The 18,149-nt window shown below is 42.2% G+C and overlaps 4 protein-coding genes across 5 annotated transcripts; 3 read left to right on the forward strand and 1 right to left on the reverse strand.

The window, feature by feature from the left end:
• Window positions 1–4,693: 4,693 nt before the first annotated feature.
• On the forward strand, window positions 4,694–5,470 carry LOC306707439 (protein FAM181A-like; the record flags this gene model as incomplete). The annotated part of the gene is made up of 1 exon (XM_079174899.1): window positions 4,694–5,470. The coding sequence occupies one exon, from the start codon at window positions 4,694–4,696 to the stop codon at window positions 5,468–5,470; it is 777 nt and encodes a 258-aa protein (XP_079031025.1).
• A 537-nt stretch (window positions 5,471–6,007) lies between these two features.
• LOC306707759 (ankyrin repeat and SOCS box protein 2-like) lies at window positions 6,008–11,082 on the reverse strand. The gene is given in 9 exon segments (XM_079175352.1): window positions 6,008–6,312; window positions 6,461–6,614; window positions 6,700–7,300; window positions 7,496–7,667; window positions 7,752–7,997; window positions 8,081–8,236; window positions 8,426–8,595; window positions 10,917–11,068; window positions 11,071–11,082. Coding segments are annotated over 9 exon segments (1,791 nt in total). The 5' UTR covers window positions 11,080–11,082; the 3' UTR covers window positions 6,008–6,181.
• Window positions 11,083–13,081: 1,999 nt separating this feature from the next.
• On the forward strand, window positions 13,082–15,552 carry ccdc197 (coiled-coil domain containing 197; the record flags this gene model as incomplete). Its single annotated transcript, XM_079174697.1, has 9 exons — window positions 13,082–13,185; window positions 13,286–13,331; window positions 13,499–13,675; window positions 13,786–13,943; window positions 14,025–14,107; window positions 14,231–14,403; window positions 14,494–14,604; window positions 14,696–14,812; window positions 14,902–15,552. 9 exons carry the CDS (start codon window positions 13,082–13,084, stop codon window positions 15,085–15,087), a joined length of 1,155 nt encoding a protein of 384 aa, XP_079030823.1. The 3' UTR covers window positions 15,088–15,552.
• Window positions 15,553–16,391: 839 nt separating this feature from the next.
• LOC306707012 (ubiquitin thioesterase OTUB2-like) lies at window positions 16,392–18,145 on the forward strand (the record flags this gene model as incomplete). 2 transcript variants are annotated; one of them, XM_079174284.1, is made up of 6 exons in its annotated part: window positions 16,392–16,460; window positions 16,586–16,666; window positions 16,785–16,903; window positions 16,990–17,074; window positions 17,640–17,831; window positions 17,939–18,145. In XM_079174284.1, the coding sequence occupies exons 2-6, from the start codon at window positions 16,586–16,588 to the stop codon at window positions 18,143–18,145; spliced, it is 684 nt and encodes a 227-aa protein (XP_079030410.1). In that variant the 5' UTR covers window positions 16,392–16,460. The 2 variants fall into 2 exon arrangements, with proteins under 2 accessions (XP_079030410.1, XP_079030411.1); XM_079174285.1 differs by having other exon boundaries at window positions 16,399–16,666.
• Window positions 18,146–18,149: the final 4 nt, after the last annotated feature.

The raw sequence follows: 18,149 nt of genomic DNA on the forward strand, positions 1-18,149 counted from the left end.
ATCTCGAAAGTAGTTTTTTTTCTTATTGGCACTCAGATAGCGACCTGAATCACGCCGCTACTCCGTGCAATGTGAGGGCGGTGGATGGCCCGTACCTTACATCCCTCCTCGGCTGCAAGCATGAGTGCAAATGGGCCACTCAAGCCATCGAAGTTGAAGAAAAAAAAAAAAAAAACGAACAGAGAGAGATCCTCAGTAATATCGTGCGGCAGGATTCCTCACAATAGGATCACACATCCCCTCAAGTTATCTAGGCTGAAGACTGTATGGGCGAGTCCGGAGGGCAGAGCCGAGGGTTAAACTGATGCATCCCCCCTCTGTGCCAAAATACAGCGGGCTGTTTTATACGGGAGCATCACCACCGCGCACTTGATGCAGCGCTCACATCAGCTCATCCTGACAGTGTGCTCAAACAAATTCACCCTCCGCTTCTCAAAAAGTCCCCCCCCCCCCCCCCCCGCCCCCCCCCCCCCCCTAAAACAACACACACGGAAGGTGGTAACGTAGGCGTCGTTAATGTCAGCGGTTTGTTTGTGTTTTTGTTTGCTTGTTTATATTTGTGTTATTTTTTTTATAGTGGTCCAGGCAGAAAGTGTAGCCCTCAATGCGTGGAGGCGAGTCCGTAAGGATGACGCGTACTAGACCGAATTAAAGTGAAGTGGAGAGAGAGAGAGAGGGAGAGAGAGAGAGAGCGAGAGCGAGACGCCTACCTACTGAAAACACTGCCGTACCCATGTTTGATGTGCTGTGTGCCTGCTAGAGCACTCTGTGGTCCAGTTTCCCAAAGTAGGCTGAGATAGGCTAAACAATACTGATGTAACCTGGCATTTACTGCTAAAGCTCAACTGCAAAGACATCTTTAAGATATGTATTAGATGTTTATTTATAAAAACAGGGCTTTTTTTTGCCACCATATTGATATATTTTATAAGAGGTGATGCTAGGCCAGAGTGCAAAGAATCAGTATAGTTTTGTAAGAGCAGAGTTGCATAATATTGTTGGTGGTCTTCACAAGGCACAGTTATGAAATTACCCCACAGCCCCTAGCCATGTACATGGTACCAGAGAGCCAACGTGACATTCACAGTTTACTGAATTTACTTAAACAGATAACTGTCAGTGGGAATAAAACCTTGATGCTCATCTTAGTGTCATTAATAAGGGAAGCAATAAGGAAGAATAGTTGTTTTGATAATTATTTGAAAACATGTTATTTTACATCACTTGTATAAGAAAGTCTCACACTAACTCCTAATGCTGACAGTGGGTTACTTTATTGATCACAAATCTAGAGCAATTGTTGATTATGGGATTACAGAAAATGAATCAGTAACTATTTTTTGTATAATTGTTGATTGTCATTCTAGAAGAAAAAGCTGCAAATTATACCAAGTTCAAATAGAATTGCTGTTTTTTCAGTCTTATATAATTGTAATTTGAATATCTTTGGGTTTGGGACTGTTAATTGGACAAACTAAGACATTTGGAGATGTTACTTTGGGATTGAGAAAATAGGGATTTTTTTCACTACTCTCTGACATTTTATAGACTTTCATCAATTATGAAAAGAATGGTTAGTTGCAGCCCTACACCATTTAAATACTTTCCCTTCAGTATCCACTGCAGGGATCTTTGTTGCTGCCGCAGCAGTGTCCCTTCAACTGTTAACCATCCATTGTCTTGCTTGAAGGCATTTGTTTGCAGGTTTCTCTGCTCAGTACACCAACATGCTGCCTGGCCTGTATGACATTTCCATTGCTTACTCATGTTTCATGAATCCACAATAATTTGCTTTACCCAAATGACTTATGTTTGAAAGTATTGCTTGTGGTTTAAATAACAGAAGTGACAGCCAATTGTGTCACAGTCTGCTTATTCCAAATAACACAAACAGCATCCAAGCCAATATTCAAACTACTTTAGACTAAGATCAATGGAATAAGCATCCAGCCCATACAGCCTTTTGGTCAGCTGAGCATTTATCCCATCTCTCTTGCCTATCAAAAAGCTCTTCACCGACAGTAATGGGGTGAGCTAATGCACAAGAGCAGTAGATGACTTTTGGAGTGGAAAATCCACATATGACGCTGAACTGCATTTGTGCATACAATGCAGGGATTTCTCAGAGTTTCTGAAGTATAGAGCAAGCCTGGATTTGGCGTATAGTGTGCCTGGCGGTTCAGCTCGTCCATCCTCTACGGTCTGTCCCAGTATCGATTATCTGACAAGAGGAAAGCACTACATCCTCCTGGTTCCTTCCTGCTGCCTCACCTCCTTCCAACTAGCAGCAATCCGCCACAACATGCATCACTGTCCTTTTATACTCAGATAAGAAAACCTCTTAATAAAATTACTGTGGTCTTTCAGTGTTGTTATTCTTGCTGCGATATTTAATCAGCATCTCTGGAAAACAAACAGAGCAAATTAACTCCACTGCATTTATGTGTGTTTCTCCTTCATTGTATAGCCCAGCTTGGCTGTATCATTGTGGAGGTAGATTGCCATCTAGTGGGAAAGTCTGGCAACACGATTAAGTGCTCTGTAAACATATTAACAGATCATTGGAACAAGTGGATACAGTAAGTAGTGGAAAGGACAGAAAGTGCATTTTTGTCTGAAGTTGGTTGCTGGATTTTTGTTATTCTAGAGGTTTCTATTAATTGTAAACTCATCTGTTCTTATGTTGTATCTGCAGATACATTTTTTGTCATTTCTATCCCAAATCAAATATGTTTTTTACAAAAGTAAAATAGAGAGAAAACATGAGTGCATCATTGGAGACCCCAAACACTCCCTGACTGCAACCTTTTCTCAGTGGCAGTTTGCCTGTGCTCCCAAGATATACAAGTAAGGTCCATATATTGGGTGCACATGCAGCAGTTAAAGTATCACTTTAACTTGTATGTTATGTTGGTTTCCCTGTACAGACTTCCATGACCCGTTGGATTAAAGTGTAAAGGTAAATAAAGAAATAAGTGAATATTGTCATTTGGCTCAGTGTTTTTCAGTCCCATAAATCAGCTCAATCCTCGACAAACATTTCGTCCACCTGTCTTGGCACCAGGACAGCGTCACATTGTGGGATTTAAGGATGCCACTATGCTTCCTCTTTCTCCCTCACTTCAAAAGCACAGGAGTGGGGTGACAGGCCAGGGGAGGGGAGCCCCATTGTTAATTGGCCTTTTCAGCTGAACAGAGAGGTGAAAGGAAGAAGAAGAGAGGAGGACAATAGGGTCCCATTGCCTCTCCAGAACAAGAGGGATGCACTGCCTAAAAAGATAGACCAGTCAGAGCACATATAGACCTGCGGGGCTCTCCTCAGACAACCCCAAGCTGAGTGAATGAGGCAATCAATCATGTTGGCTGCAGCTCCCTTGGAATAAATGGCCTGTAGCCTCAATGTAGACTGCAGAATGTTTTTCAAAAATGATCTGTCCTGGTGCTGGTTCAGATAATGCTTTCAGGGTAGCATAGTGCACAAGCATGAGGTGTTACCAGACAAACAGTTTCCTCACATTTCAGTCCTCTGCTGCTGCGGTTCAATGGGACGAGGTACTCTTTTTTTTTCACTTCAATAAGGGGATGAAGCTCAATTAGCATTTCACAAGTCCCCTTTTCCTCCTCCATTGCAACCTTCCCCGCGGAGCCCATGCTTTCTCTGGGGATTGTCCTGTTTTGGGCCCTTGTTGCCGTTGGCAGGGTGACAGTATTCGAGTGTGCAAACTTGTGCTATTGTCCGCGGGCCAGAGGGAGCCATGGAGACCCCATAATATGACACAGGAAAATGTTTGCTGATGGCAATTCTATGGGCTTTGTCCGACTCTTTCTCCTTCATGACGACTCGATTTAAGTCTCTAAATGTTTGACTACAAATGCAGGAGTGCTATCCAGCTCCTTTCCCTTTGTCCCGCGAGGTTTGAATGAGTAATTCAGCCTTTGTGTCGCTCGATTGAGGGGGCAAACAGAAAGACAAGATTCTTGAGCGTTCAAGCCCCTTTCCATGGTTATGCACTCTTTAGATCCCCCCCTCACCAAATCCTACAGCTGACATCACTCTTGGAGGGGGGGGGGGGGGGATCTATGTTTAAGACTAAACTTTAACCGCTCCAGAATAAAGTTAGACTGCATGCCTATTTCAACAAAACTTGCGCTCATTTTTATTCATGCGCACTCCGGCTTTTGGGAGATGTTTGGCCAACGCGCAGAACCGTGTAGGAGAAATATCGCATCCCCTCATCGGCTTTTCTCCAGGTCTCCATGACAACAATTTGCAATGGTGAAGAATTCGATACCAAGGGCGCTTGGAGGCTGATTGGGTGCATTGTGAGGGGCCTGGGGTCGCTGATTGGTTCATGGAAAGCACCACAACTACAAGGAGTTTATATTCATTCAACTTGTTGAAGTGCTCAGCCTGGAGGGAAGTCTGTGCTTGGACTGTGGCTTCGAGTGAGTCTGGAGCCATCCGGCAGTGGTGAGCAATGGGTTATTATTACTCTGAAAAAAATATCAACTGAGAACCATCACATTCACTTTTGATGAATTTGCATTTGAATTTGAATTTGGTTGCAGAATTCCTTCAAAAGAGAAATGTGCAATTGCGCAAATTCTAAATTGTTTTTCTGATTTCCCTTCAGATCTTGATGGTGGACTAAAAGATCCAACATGGACTGATTTGATCAAAGTCTTTGCAAATATGGCGAACGCAGACAGTGAAGTCAAGACGTTGCTAAATTTTGTGAATTTGGCATCCAGCGATATCAAAGCGGCCCTGGACAAGTCGGCTCCGTGCAGACGCTCCGTGGATCACAGGAAGTATCTGCAGAAACAACTGAAGCGATTCTCCCAAAAGTACTCCAGAGTCCCGAGATGCCACACGCACAGGTCTGCCGAGTATGGGTGCGCCAAACCGGTGGGGACTGGTCACCAGAGTGTGAAGGTCACGGAGAAGGCCGGTTCGGATGCGCAATGTGCGGAGAATGTGGGGAGCGCCGTGGAGCAGGTGCCCATGAGGAAACGCCAACTACCAGCCTCGTTTTGGGAGGAACCTAAATTGACCCCAACTAAGAGGGAGCACTCATATTTAGGATTAAAAAGGAACCATGCAGGCACTTCCGAGGGCAGTGAGAATGACAAGAGGAAAAGGAGTTGCGATAAGGATGATACAAAGGCCGCTCTTTCGGCATCCAGTCGGCGCAGCTCTGCGGATAAAGAGACGCTGAAATTGGACCTGACCTCTCACCACTGCGTGAATGTGTGCGGCTGCTGCCCCTTCCAGTACCACGGACACCAGGTCCTCCACAGTCACATTGTTGTCCCACATCCGCCGCTGGGACTGTGGACTAAAGCAGCAGAGACAGAGCGACCTGAGCATCCTTATGGACAGAAAATCCACACGCACGTTGTGGTCAAACCCATACCGACCAAACCCACCGTCCAGTCACCGATCTTCAGTGTGTTTGGATTAATTTAATTTAATTCCCCTACTAATGGAGCGGTCACACCGAAAATGTGTAAATAGGACTAATTATGTAAAGCCAACTCTTCGTTTTTCAACATTTGTACATGAGACACTTCCTCGAGCACTTATTGGAAACTTAATCTATTTTTATTGTTTAAATCTAAAGGGCTAAGTTGCACTTGCAGAATAGCGTCTTCATGTGCACTTTCATGTCAGTCTGATGCCTTTCCAAGTATCTGAAAAGTGACAGTAATTTAAAAGGTTTCTACTTTTAGGTTTCTGCAGAGGATGAATGCTCTTTTTTCAGCACCAAAAGTCAGCAAATGAATGAGCACATCCTGTTTTACTTTTGTCTTTCAACTATGAGAATAGAATGTGGGACATAGATTGCTTTTTTCTTTGTCAAAGTAATGTATGATAGATAGGCCCATTTGAAACAGTGACTTTTATTTTTAAATAAATGATTCAACTTCCCTCGAGAACTCCTTTGGGCATTAGATTATTTTTGCTTTCATTGAGCGTTTCTGTGAAACTACAAAACACTCTGACTGACAGTTTAAAGAAATTTATTATCACGTTTTACATATGTTATAAATAGACATTTCACACATAGAGAATTGCATCTACAGACAAAAGATATTCGCTGAAGCTAAAAAAAGAAACACATATTGATACATTTAGTCACATCTATGATGCCTATTTTGCTTGAAGTTCCGATTAAAGTCAGTCAGCCAGGCTCAGGTATTTGATCACTCTGTCTGGCAGAGGTAGACTTGTGAGAGATTTCAGTCTGTGTCTCCCCATTTGGGTCCGAATCCTCAATCTGCAAAGGTGCAGCAGTGGACGAGGTAACGCTGTGGACAGGTCAAAGAGAAAAGATCAAGAGGATTGTCGCTTGCATAATTGTAGACCACATTTACGTTGTATGCATGTGTGAGGAAGTGAAAGACAAAAAGAGACATGTTTGCATGTCAGGATGATAAGATTTTGTCAGATGCTTACATGACTTCCTCTTAACAGCGAGCCATTCTTCTTGGCTGTCCAGCTGTTCAGTGAGCTTGCTGCAAAGCTGAACATGACCGACATGATCCAGCAGCAAGTTTATGATCGGTCCTGCCCATTTACACATGACGGATGTTGAGATCCACTCACAGAACTGAAAAAGGGAAAGAAAATACACTTAGAAAGAACATTTCAGTTATTGTAAAATCCCAGTCACTGTTTTTGCCTATTTTCCACACCTGTGTTGCTCTTTCTGGTGGCTCACTGCTTAAAGGAAGCATATTGTTGATCCGCAAAACAATTCTGTTGCTGCCATATGTACTTATCTCGGATCCTCCTGATGTTGGGTGAGGGTCACAGCCGTATGTGCAGGTAAAACAGGAGAGGGCATCACAGCCATTGTCCAAAAGACACTTGAGCAGAGGCAAATTATTCATGCAAAGGGCAACAACAGCGGGAAACATAGTGGCGTAAGAGGGTATTCTGGCGTTGATATCGGCCCCTCTCTCCAGCATCAAGGACACAGTGCTGACACAGCCCTGCTGCACAGCCATCAGTAGAGGATTGACTGGGTCCAGACTAAGATCAGCGCCAGCGTTCAGTAACATCTCTGCTGTCTCGGTGCTGCGGTTGGCAATTGCAAAGTAGAGCGCTGTTGCTCGTCGATCAGCATAATGGATGGAGCGACTGTTGGCCAGTGTGGCGTTTACATCTGCACCTGTCTCGAGCAGCACAGCTGCCACCGTGTGTCTGTTCTGCTCTGCTGCCAGGTGGAGGGGGCTGATACTACAGTGGCGGAGCCTGGCTCGACTTGTCACTGAGACAAGCAGGGACACGATCCTGCACACAGAGTGAGGACACAAAATACATGAAGACAACAAATACTAAGCCATTTCTAAAACTCTTGTCATGGCCTTATTCATAATAACCACTCTATTGTACATTATAACCACACATTTTGTAGGTGAATACAAATATTGCAACTTTGCAACCGTGTTTTCTGTTGTAATAACACCTTATCAACAATTTACTTACTCATGGTGTCCGAATTGGGCGGCAATATGCAGCGGCAGCAGTCCTGAGTTGGTGGGTTTGTTGGCATCTGCATAATTAGTCAACAGCGCTGCAACGCTTTCCTTGTGGCCATTTCTACAAGCCTTATGCAGAGCTGTGACCCCATCACACGTCTGCATGTTCACATCTGCACCTACAGAAAAGCATGGGTTTTTTATAACCTTGAAATGGGGATTAGAAACATTAAAAGGAGTAATATTTTTATGCAGAAAGGTACCTTTTCCAATAAGGTAGCAGAGCGCCCTCATCTGTCCTCGCTGAGCTGCTACAATGAGTGGTGAGATGCTGTAAGTATTAGGTGGATTGATTGTGGCCCCGGCTCTTATTAATATCTCACAGATCTCTGTGTTGTCCCTGGACACAGCCTCATGGAGGGCCGTCCAACCCAGACCACAGCGCTGGTTCACAGCGGCCCCATGGGTAAGAAGGAGGCTCACCATGTCCACATTCTCCAACTCAGAAGCTACAGAAACAGACAAGTCATTTGGCTGTTATACAGTTATCTATATTTTCTGAATAGTTCTGTTGTGTAGAACACTGCTGTACCTTTGTACAAAGGGGTTTCTTTGTTCTTGTTGCTGATTTCGGGGTCAGCGCCTGTCTCCAGAAGGCACTGCACACATGACAAGTGTTCACAAGACACAGCGAGCAGCAGGGCCGTCTGCTCCTGCAAGGTACGTTTGTCTACTGATTCTGGATGGGCTGGTGCAGAAAATATTCTTATCAGACAAACCAGTTTGGTGACTCGTTTTGCATTTTGAGAATGTACAGAGCACCAAAACGCCTCTTTGAATAGATCTATATTTTTTTCTTTCTCATATTGTCCCTCTGAGCCCATGCAATTCAAACAAAACAAATGCACTGCCTTTAATACTGCTTTTAATGTCATACCCCTCAGTATGATCTTCAAGCACTCTTTCTGCCCGCAGAAGGCAGCATCATGCAGAGGTATCCAGCCATCTTTGTTCTCCTTCAGCAGGCTGAGAGGAGCAGATGTTGCCAGATCATTAACAGCCTCCACATCCCCTCTCCTGATGGCAAAGACCACTGGCTCAACATCCCTTAAAAGGAAAGAAAAAAATGCAACCATGAGATCTCCAATATTTATATTTAGGCGATAAAAATAATAATATGCTATAATATAATAAACAATTTTAATTGGTATAACATGTTATTAATGTAATCAAAATCAAATATGTCCTACTCATATTCTACAACAGTTACACAGAAGACCTCATTTGAGCAGAAGGACACCCAACACACAAACACACACAGACACACACGCACACAAAGACAACAAAAGACTCACTCCGGCTCTGACGCTCCGTCGTTCTGTTTGTCTCCTCTCCTCCTTTCTCCTCGCAGTCGCGAAATATCATTTTTACATTTACGTCGACCATCACGGAACTCAGATAAGTATTCAGTATAGCTGAATTCCGTCATTACTGATGATGAGAGATTTCACGGCAGTGTTTCCTCTCACAACGTGACGGCGGAGCAGCGTGCAGCGCCAAGCGGGTCTCAGCTGTGCCGTCTCAGAGATTATTTTGGGACTGTCAGGCGGCAGAGTGACGGGTTTATCCATATATGACTCGGACATCCAGAGATAAGGCTGCACAGCACTGAAGATAATGCAGCCGAGATGTCTTTCTTTGCACACGAAGCCTTTATTTAATTGGCTGGTTTCCACATTAAACAATCAGTTCATAAAAACACTAATCTTAAAGCGTACTTTTGGAATAATAGGCCAGTACAAGAGGAAAAACACAGCGAGGGACAAAAATGAGTACTAGGGAAGATTAAAGGTATAGAGCCACCACAATTCACGAGACACTCATACAGAAAGCCACAGACATTGCAGTCCTGGACTGTATCCAGAATGCTATTTAAATCTTGCTGTTATGTCCTTCATTGCTGTTAACAGAGGAGGTAGCTGCTATAATGAAATGGACTATACAGCAATCAGTGCTGTAAGACTTTAGAAATACTGGGGCCACGAGTGTGAATTCCCCCCACTGATCCTTATAGGCTACACTTTTTGTTTTGACATTTTATGGATTTAATTGTGCAATTATATTTGAAGTACATTCAATTTTCCCAAGTGATAGTCGAGAAGCTGTTACAATTGTATGTTTGAATCAATTTAGTTTTGGGTCAAACTTTCAAGGTGAGTTAAAGACTCAAGTTTGCAGTCCTCCATCTGAGAAGCACCTGATTCAGCTGCATACTGCTGGGAGACGCACAGAGAACCCTCTCTTCACTCTTCTTATGAGAATCTACCTTTAAAACACACCGTATGTAATTTGTGTGTATTTGTAGAATGTACATTAAAAAAAACAAATTCTCAGAAACATGTTCGCTATACGGGCATGTGGTATTGTTTTCATATCAGAGAAAATGAAATAATTCTATACCCCAGGCATTTATAACAATACGTGTGAAGCACTGGCTTTATTTAAATCTTCAAGCTTTTACCTTTCCTTTTACCTAAAAGCGACAACAATGAAGTACTATTGAGGGCCCTACACAAATTGTTTCCCAACTTTTTAAAAATGTTTGAAGTGCCACTTGTAATTTACGCACTATATCACTTTGAGGGGGCTGCAGATTCTCCACAAGAGGGAGGTTCTTTTTCATTGACAGACCACATGCTAATCTATGGCATCAATTAAAGTAATAGCAGAAGCAGTTTATACCTGCAGATGTATACACTTCACTGTCTGCTTGTAGAAAAGTATAGCTGCTGCACACTCACAGGCCTCCTGCAGGCAATAAGCATTTGAGCAGTGCTGTTTTTCTTTTACATTTTTTCTTTGTGTGTATTTTCAAAGTTAGCTGAAAAAAATATAATAATTTAACATCTTTTTGAAACATTTTACTTCCAAATGATGTTAACCACTCAAATATTGTGGAACTATTTAGCTTGTTGCTGTAGACATCAAATGTTAGATTAAAAAGTGTTTTATTTCCCTTCCCTTCAACCAGAGATAACATTAGGCTTATTTTCAGGCACTTCACCACCATTTCTTTTAGTCACCTGTATACTGAACTAAGCAAATGAGCCACAAACAACGTTTATACTTCAAATATTCAGCACAGACAAAGTAGTGTTCTTTGTTGTTTTCTTTTGAAGACTAATTATGCTGATCCATTGTTGTGACAATTTATAACCATGCCATTTATAAAATACTACAATTTATATAGAAAATGAATAAGCACATGCCGTCACTAACCACAAAAAAAAGACTGATTTCAAAATTTCAAAAGGATTACTCAGGGATGGTTTTATTATAAGACATTTGCACGGGGGAAACTCATGTGCATACTATACAGTACTTCTCTTAAAAAAGGCGAGTCATAAAGTAATGTTATGTTTCCTCACCTGAGCAGGTTTACTGTCGAGTTGGCGGATGTGTGGCGACTCAGGGAGTAGACAGCCAGCCTGTCTTTGATATCGTTGTTTAGTCTCTGGTAAAGAGACCTGGATCTGCTGACTGCGATCATCACAGGAGGAGATGTGTTGTCCAGTCTGAGGACGGAGACATCCAACAGCGTGCTGCTGTCTTCTTCATAGACCAGAGATGAGCCTGATGATCCAGACCAACAGAGTCAGAACAATTACATCAGCAAATGTACAAACCTGCGTAAACACACATACTCTGCAGTCACACTGTGTGAATTAGAGACCAAGATCCTTTGACGGAGCTGAAATCTGCACTTGTAGACATCAGAGAGCAGCAGCTCAGGCAATGAGGATGGATGCCTTTTAAGGGCATGTTCAACTGTGTTTGATTCCACTTGATTCTGCAGCTCTAGAGGCAACGCTGAGGTGAGGTCGTGTGTAGTGTTACAGTGAGTTATGCAGCAGAAAGTTGGCACAAGAACAACACATAAAGTTGGAGTTCGCGTTTATTTGCTCAACTATGAGCAAGTGTTTTCTTAATGGTTTGAGAAAACACTGTTTATTTTAAAACAAAGATAAAACATACACAGAAAGAGGAGAGATTTGGAAGACCGAGTGTATCAAATTTGTCTTTTAAACTTAACTATAATTCAAAGACACTCACCACGTGTCAGTGTTCCTCGTCCTCATTCAAAGAAGTTGCTTTAACATTACAAACATGTTGATCTTTATAACAAGAGAGATGAATATCCTTCTGCTGTATTCGCTCTTACTGTCTTGACATGATGAAGTGTGAAAATGTGCACACAATGACAGCTGATTTTTGTTTCAACATACCTTCTTCGGAAGTGTTTGTGAAGAATGCTTCCTGTAATAAAACTGGAAGTTGCTTCTGGTTTACTTGACACAAACAAGTCTATCAGCATGTCTATTTACAGCTGGAGGAACCAGACTACTCTGAGGTTGTTTCCAAATTTCCAAACTATGTTGTCATTCTCTGATTCCAGGTTATGCAAAAAGAACAGCCAGCACCCACAAAACTAATTGTGATTTACTAGCTGTTGCTTTTATGTTCACTTTGAATGTGACAGGAACTACAGATACACTGCTAGTTCCTGTCGTACATCCATAAAAATAAACCGAATACGTTTATGGCAGTTACCTACATCTCTAAGCGATCATCACATACATACATAAATGTGTATAAATGGGATGTACATTGATGCCATGTGCATGTGTTGTCTAAAACATGTCTGAATGGGATCTTTAATACAAAGTTGCCAAAGCAGCAGACCTACCTTCATAACAAGAGATATGAATATCCTTCTGCTGTATTCGCTCTTACTGTCTTGACATGATGAAGTTATTTTTATTGTATATATTTTTCATTTTTTATACTTGTATTTTTTACTCTGTTACTTTAATTACTTAAGTATATTTTTTGCTGCTGTAACAAACAAATGTCCCCTTGCGGGATGAATAAAGAATCTATAAGGAGAATCATTTTTAAGGAGATAAGGAGAATCATTTTTTAAGGTATTCTGGTTCTACTTTTTTGTCAAAAAAATGTATCAGACAGAAATTATAAATCAAAGCAGAGTATGAGCATAACGTCTAAAACATGTCTGGATGGAATCTTTAATACAAAGTTGCCAAAGCAGCAGACCTTCTTTTCTTAATTATGCTTTTATTATTATTTCAATGTCAATACCTGGTTAACTGGAACACATTTCACTGGTAAAGTCTGCAGAGTAGTTTATCATGTGAGCTTTTAACAGAGTTGATAACGGTGCATCCCAAACCCTCTCTGGACTTCAGCAGAGTCTGGGGACTCGGTTCTCTGAAATTAGAACGGAGTGAGCGCTCTTCGTGTTCTCCTCGTGCCGGACCTGTGACGATCTCATTTCTGTGCACACGTTGCTCTCGTTCAACTCACTGAAACAGAAACCGCCCCTCTGGCAGTTGCCGTGACAACGGAGAAACGATCCCTGCACATTCCCTGTTGTCTCGCACGCGGTTCCAAGGAAACTGCAACACAAATCCAGGAAAACATCCGGAAAAGACGTGAAATAACTGCAGGACTTGTTAACTCATCAGGATTACTGGACAATATATTTGCAAAAACAAACAAACAAGCAAACACGATGACGTCCTCCCTGCCTGTCCTAGATGACAGCAACCCCCGACTTAGACTGACGGTGGAAAAAAGAAGAAGAAACATTTTTGTAACACAACTGCAGGACACCAGGTAGGCCGGTGCTTGTGTTATGCAATGGGAGGCCAACTTTGTTCCTCTTAAACCCATAAATATGTCAATTGAATTGTTCTGAAAATCAATTTCTCATCAGACACGGAAAGGAGGAAAATGTCAACTACCTACCTGTTGTTACAGAGGTGAGACAGAATAAGTAAGCGTGCTATTAACAAATGACGACCTAGGAAACTTTATGAAATGGAATATGACAATAGTGATACAGAAAATTAAGTTTTGTGGCCTGTGATGACACTCTTTTTTTTTAAGATAGTTTGCATGGAGCATTGAGTGTTTACTATATGTTTAGACTTCCAGCAGAATCCTTGAGGCCGGAGTGAACACTTTGCAAAGGACCCTGGTTCTGAAGAAACAGGCTGAGTTGGACAAAGTGAACCAGCAACTCGCACTCAAACGACAGGAGTTTAAGAACCGCGTGGAGGCTCTAGCTCGGAGAAGGTCTGAACTAGAACTAAAACAGCAGCAGGTGAATTGAAACCCCCTGAAACTACTTGAAAGCATGAATGATTACGCTCTAGATATCCACTGATGACACTGGCCAATATAAATACCTTTGGGATCTGTATTTTCACCCAGGCTAAAGAGAGGGTGATGAAGTTTGAGAAGTTTGTGGCTGAAAATGAAGTGAAGCGACGCCGAGCGCTGAAGAATTATGAGGCTGCACTTGAGCTGAACATTTCTAAACAGAGAGAGATAGAAGATCTGACAGATCACCTGAAACAACTTAGAGCAAGGTGAGAACTCTCAACCGACGCCTCAATGCAACGATCACGCCGTCACGTTTAACCTCAGTTTGCCCATATCTCAATTCACAGAAAACAAGTTTTAAAGGAGAGAATGTCAAAATACAAAATCTATGAGGACTACTTGATGAAAACGATAGATCATTTCCCCAGCAGTAAGTTAAACACACTCTTATTGGCCTCCATAATCAAACTTTTACATGAATCTGTTCTGCTTATCCTAATGAGTTAATTACACACTGGCAGTAAGATGGACCAAACTGCGCAATGTCTTTCAGCTTACCTTGATCATGGGTCTGAATCTTTGGTGACGCCCATCATTCGGCGTCACGAGATCCTGTCCATCACCCACCGGCAGCTGCTGCAGCGTTTGGGGCGTCTGGAGGAGGAGGTGGAGCAGGGCGAGCAACAACTGCTGATCATGAAGCAGGAGCACAGTATTAAAACAATGGTCAGACACACGCACACACAAACGCACACACACACACACACATATTCAGCTTGAATGAACGACCTATTAGAGTTTGTACGTGTGTTGCAGATGGCCAATAAGGAACTGTCTGAACTCCAGAGTGAGTTAGAAACCCTCAAAGAGAAAAACAAGCAGGCAGAGGTTAACCTGCTGATGAAGCAAGGCCTGAACAGACAGAAGGTATGCTTTCCAGATTATGAATTGTAAAGGACTCTGAGCTTTACAGATCGGAGTTCGGGATAGAAATGTTTTTAAATGTGCCATTCCTCAGGTTGAGGAAGTGGGTCGTTTGATCATGGCAATCAACAATCTTGCAGAGCAGTGTTATCTATCAACATATGGACCTCTGGAAAACATGAACATACTGACAATGATGGACATGGTGAAGGTAATATCTTAAGAAAATAGTTGCTTGCTATATGGTAGTAATTAACGTTCCTTTACCTACTTTTTAACGAACAAAGAGTATGATTTCAGGAGTACATCCTGGACAAGGCGGACACGGAGAGGAGAGCGAGGAGACTGATGGAGTCTGGTTCTGCCACGACGAGAAGGAAAGCTGCGACCGAGAAAAGAGAGAGGGGGTCAATGAAAAGCATCGGCAGTAAAACACAAATTAAAAGTTCAAGTAAAGTCAGCAGAAAGAGTGAGACAATGAGTTGATGTGGAACTTGAACAACTAAACATGGTGTCACTGCTTACAGTAATCTAAGTTTGTTGAGTGTGAACATTCATTTTTGACCTTTTGATGACAACTAAGCAAACGATGCCCACTGAATGGAGATGCATGGAAATTAAAACTCTGGGTAAAGCATGTAAGCGAACCTTGTGTTAAGATATGTTTGTCATCATCTAAAAGTGGTTTGACTCTTTCAATTTTGGGGGTTTGTGTAACAGAGTTTCAGTGTTCAAAACTCTTAATGCAAAATGCAATGCACCACATTTTGCACTTAACATTTCAAACACAAACATATTTTGAAAATGTCTTTGGAAATTAACCATTGTTGCATTTTAAAATAACAATGTTTACAATCAAATGATGCTGTCAGACAAGAAGTAGTGCCCTTCAAAACGGCCTATGCAACGGTATGTAAGCAATTTCTATCACATTTAGATTATACAAAGAGCAATGCGAAAAGACCTGTGATTTAATGAGTATGATGTATAATAAATGATTCTGGGATATTCTGTATTTTCTATTATTAAATCCTGTTTATATAGTTCAGCAGAGAGAATCTGACTTTCCTGTTATAAATCCTACACACCGTGCAGGAACAAATGCTGCAACCATTTACATTTTCTGTTCCACATAGTTTGTGTTTTTGCTCAACACACCAAACATTTGCAGCAAAGCAAATTCCTGAATCTGGCCTGCTCCATGTTCCATGCTCCATGGCCTGCTCCAACAGGTTTTAATAAAGCCCTTTAGTGCAGACAGTGATCAGAAATTAGGTTGCAATGCTACTCCTCTGGGTAATGCGGTTAAAGTAGCAAAACATGTTCAGTTTGAACAATTATGTAATAATCTGGGCTGTTAGGCTGTGAGTACGTTTACCCAAGTAGACTATTGTAGATAAGGATCATTTTAAAATACCCTACTTGTACTTTACTTGAGTATTTCCATTTTTATGCTTCTACTTCACTTCATTTCAGAGGTAAATATGAAACTTTTTACTCCACTACAATAACGTGACAGCCATAATTAGGCTACTTGTTACGTCAGCGATTCAAAACGTTTCTACAGAGAAATATGATGCGTTATTGTAGGCTATATAAATCAGGGTTGATATCGACCACATAGATCGTAATGCAGTAACTTTACCTTGAACATAGGCTTTCTACTTGTAGCAGCAGAGGTTCATTGTGGGTTGCCATTTCTCTCTTGCATAAAGTCTCCTACGAAGGTATGACTCACACTGTACTGTCCCTTTAACACGTGCACGTGGTATCTGCAAACATCCGGTTTCCAGAAAATGGAAATACGATTGCAACAATGTTTTGACACACGGCTTTGACAACCAGATTCTTGCTACATTGTAATTACGTTTTCTCTCTGACATTGTTTCCATGTTGCTGAAATACGAAGGGATGTCGTGCTGGTAGTCGACCCTTAAAACTGCTGCTTGGTCTCTAAATAGTAAAGCCGTTTGTTTCTCGACAGATGGAGGCAGGCAGCCTCGTCTCATGCAGAGAGGACATCTCTTCGCTGTTTCCTGAGCAAACGCCGGGTGCCAAATACAAAGTAGGACATTTAGTTGGGGTGGGGTGGGGTTGGTATAAAGGCTACTTCAAGTGGTCAGTCGCCCCTTTTAAAGGCGTCAAACTGTCGCATAATAATCACACCTATTGTCCTTTGTTAGGATTTAAGCGGTCAGTTTTCCACCGTCAGACAAGTGCGCGGAGATGGAAACTGCTTCTACAGAGCCCTCTGCTTCGCACACTTGGAGTCGGTGCTGCACAATGCCAGGGCTTTGCAGAGGTCAGTTGTCGTCATTACTGCCATTTTTAAAAAACGGAAGTCACCTCAAATGTAAGGTGGTCATATCTTATTGGTTTGACTTTCAGGTTTAAGGAGAAAATTGTTCAAACCGATGAAGACTTGTCTTCTGCGGGATTTGAAGAGAGGTCCTTCAAGCACCACCTGAACACAGTGAATAATGCATTTCTTTTTACAGATTTTATTGACTTGCCATGATGTATACGGTTAGGAAAGCCCACGTTTTAATAAGCCTAAAGAAGTCTTCATGTGAGCAACAACAAGAGGAATTTATTGTTGGGAACAAACCATTCAGATATTACAGAAGCAATAATACAATCAGATTACTAGTTTGGGCCTTTGGCTCCCACGAAAGTGGTGTTTATAACAATACACACGTAAAGGCACATACAGGTGTTTAGTGCAAAATAGATCAAGTTATGATAATTTGGATAAGTGACTGTTTCTATGGTGGCGTCAATCTCCGACACCTGAGTCAGCTCCAGAACTAAATTCCATTCACAAGCCATCTTCTGGATAGCAACGTCACTGATCTGGCAACATGTCACAACATGACTAATTTGGTAAAAGTATTGCAAGTCAAAACCAATTGTACTTGTTGACATCTTGAAGTTCTTGGAACGGCTGAAGGATCTCAGGGAATTAAAATCAAAGTATTGGAGGCACACTCGTCGAACTAGCTTAACCCAATGTGTGTAAATACCTCGCTCTCTTGCAGGTTGTTAACGTAGTGGAGCAGTGCCAGGCTGATGAGCAGGAAGACACGCTGCTCAGGCTCTTCAATGAGCAGATGACGTCGGACAGCGTGGTGCAGTACCTCCGGCTGCTCACTTCAGCGCACCTGCAAAACCAGGCGGAGTTCTTCTGCAACTTTGTGGAGGCCCCAAATCTACTAGTCTACTGTCACCAAGTTTGTAACAAAGTGCCGCTGCCATCTAGTGAAAATAGTAGATCCAAGGTTTTAGTCGAGGAGATATAACTGTCAGGTTTGGTAATGTCTTCGCTCTCTTCACTCAGGAGGTGGAGACCATGGCGATGGAGTGTGACCACGTGGACATCTTAGCTCTGTCACAGGCCCTGGATATTGGCATCCACATCGTCTCTATGGAGGGCGATGAACAGCAGTTGGCTCACCACGTCATTCCAGAAGGTGCTGAACCCTCCCTGTACCTCCTCTACCAAACGTCACACTATAACATTCTCTACCCGCGACCTCAACACTGACCAG

The sequence above is a fragment of the Pholis gunnellus genome (genome assembly GCF_910591455.1).
Source record: "Pholis gunnellus genome assembly, chromosome: 15".
Taxonomy (NCBI): Eukaryota; Metazoa; Chordata; class Actinopteri; order Perciformes; family Pholidae; genus Pholis; species Pholis gunnellus.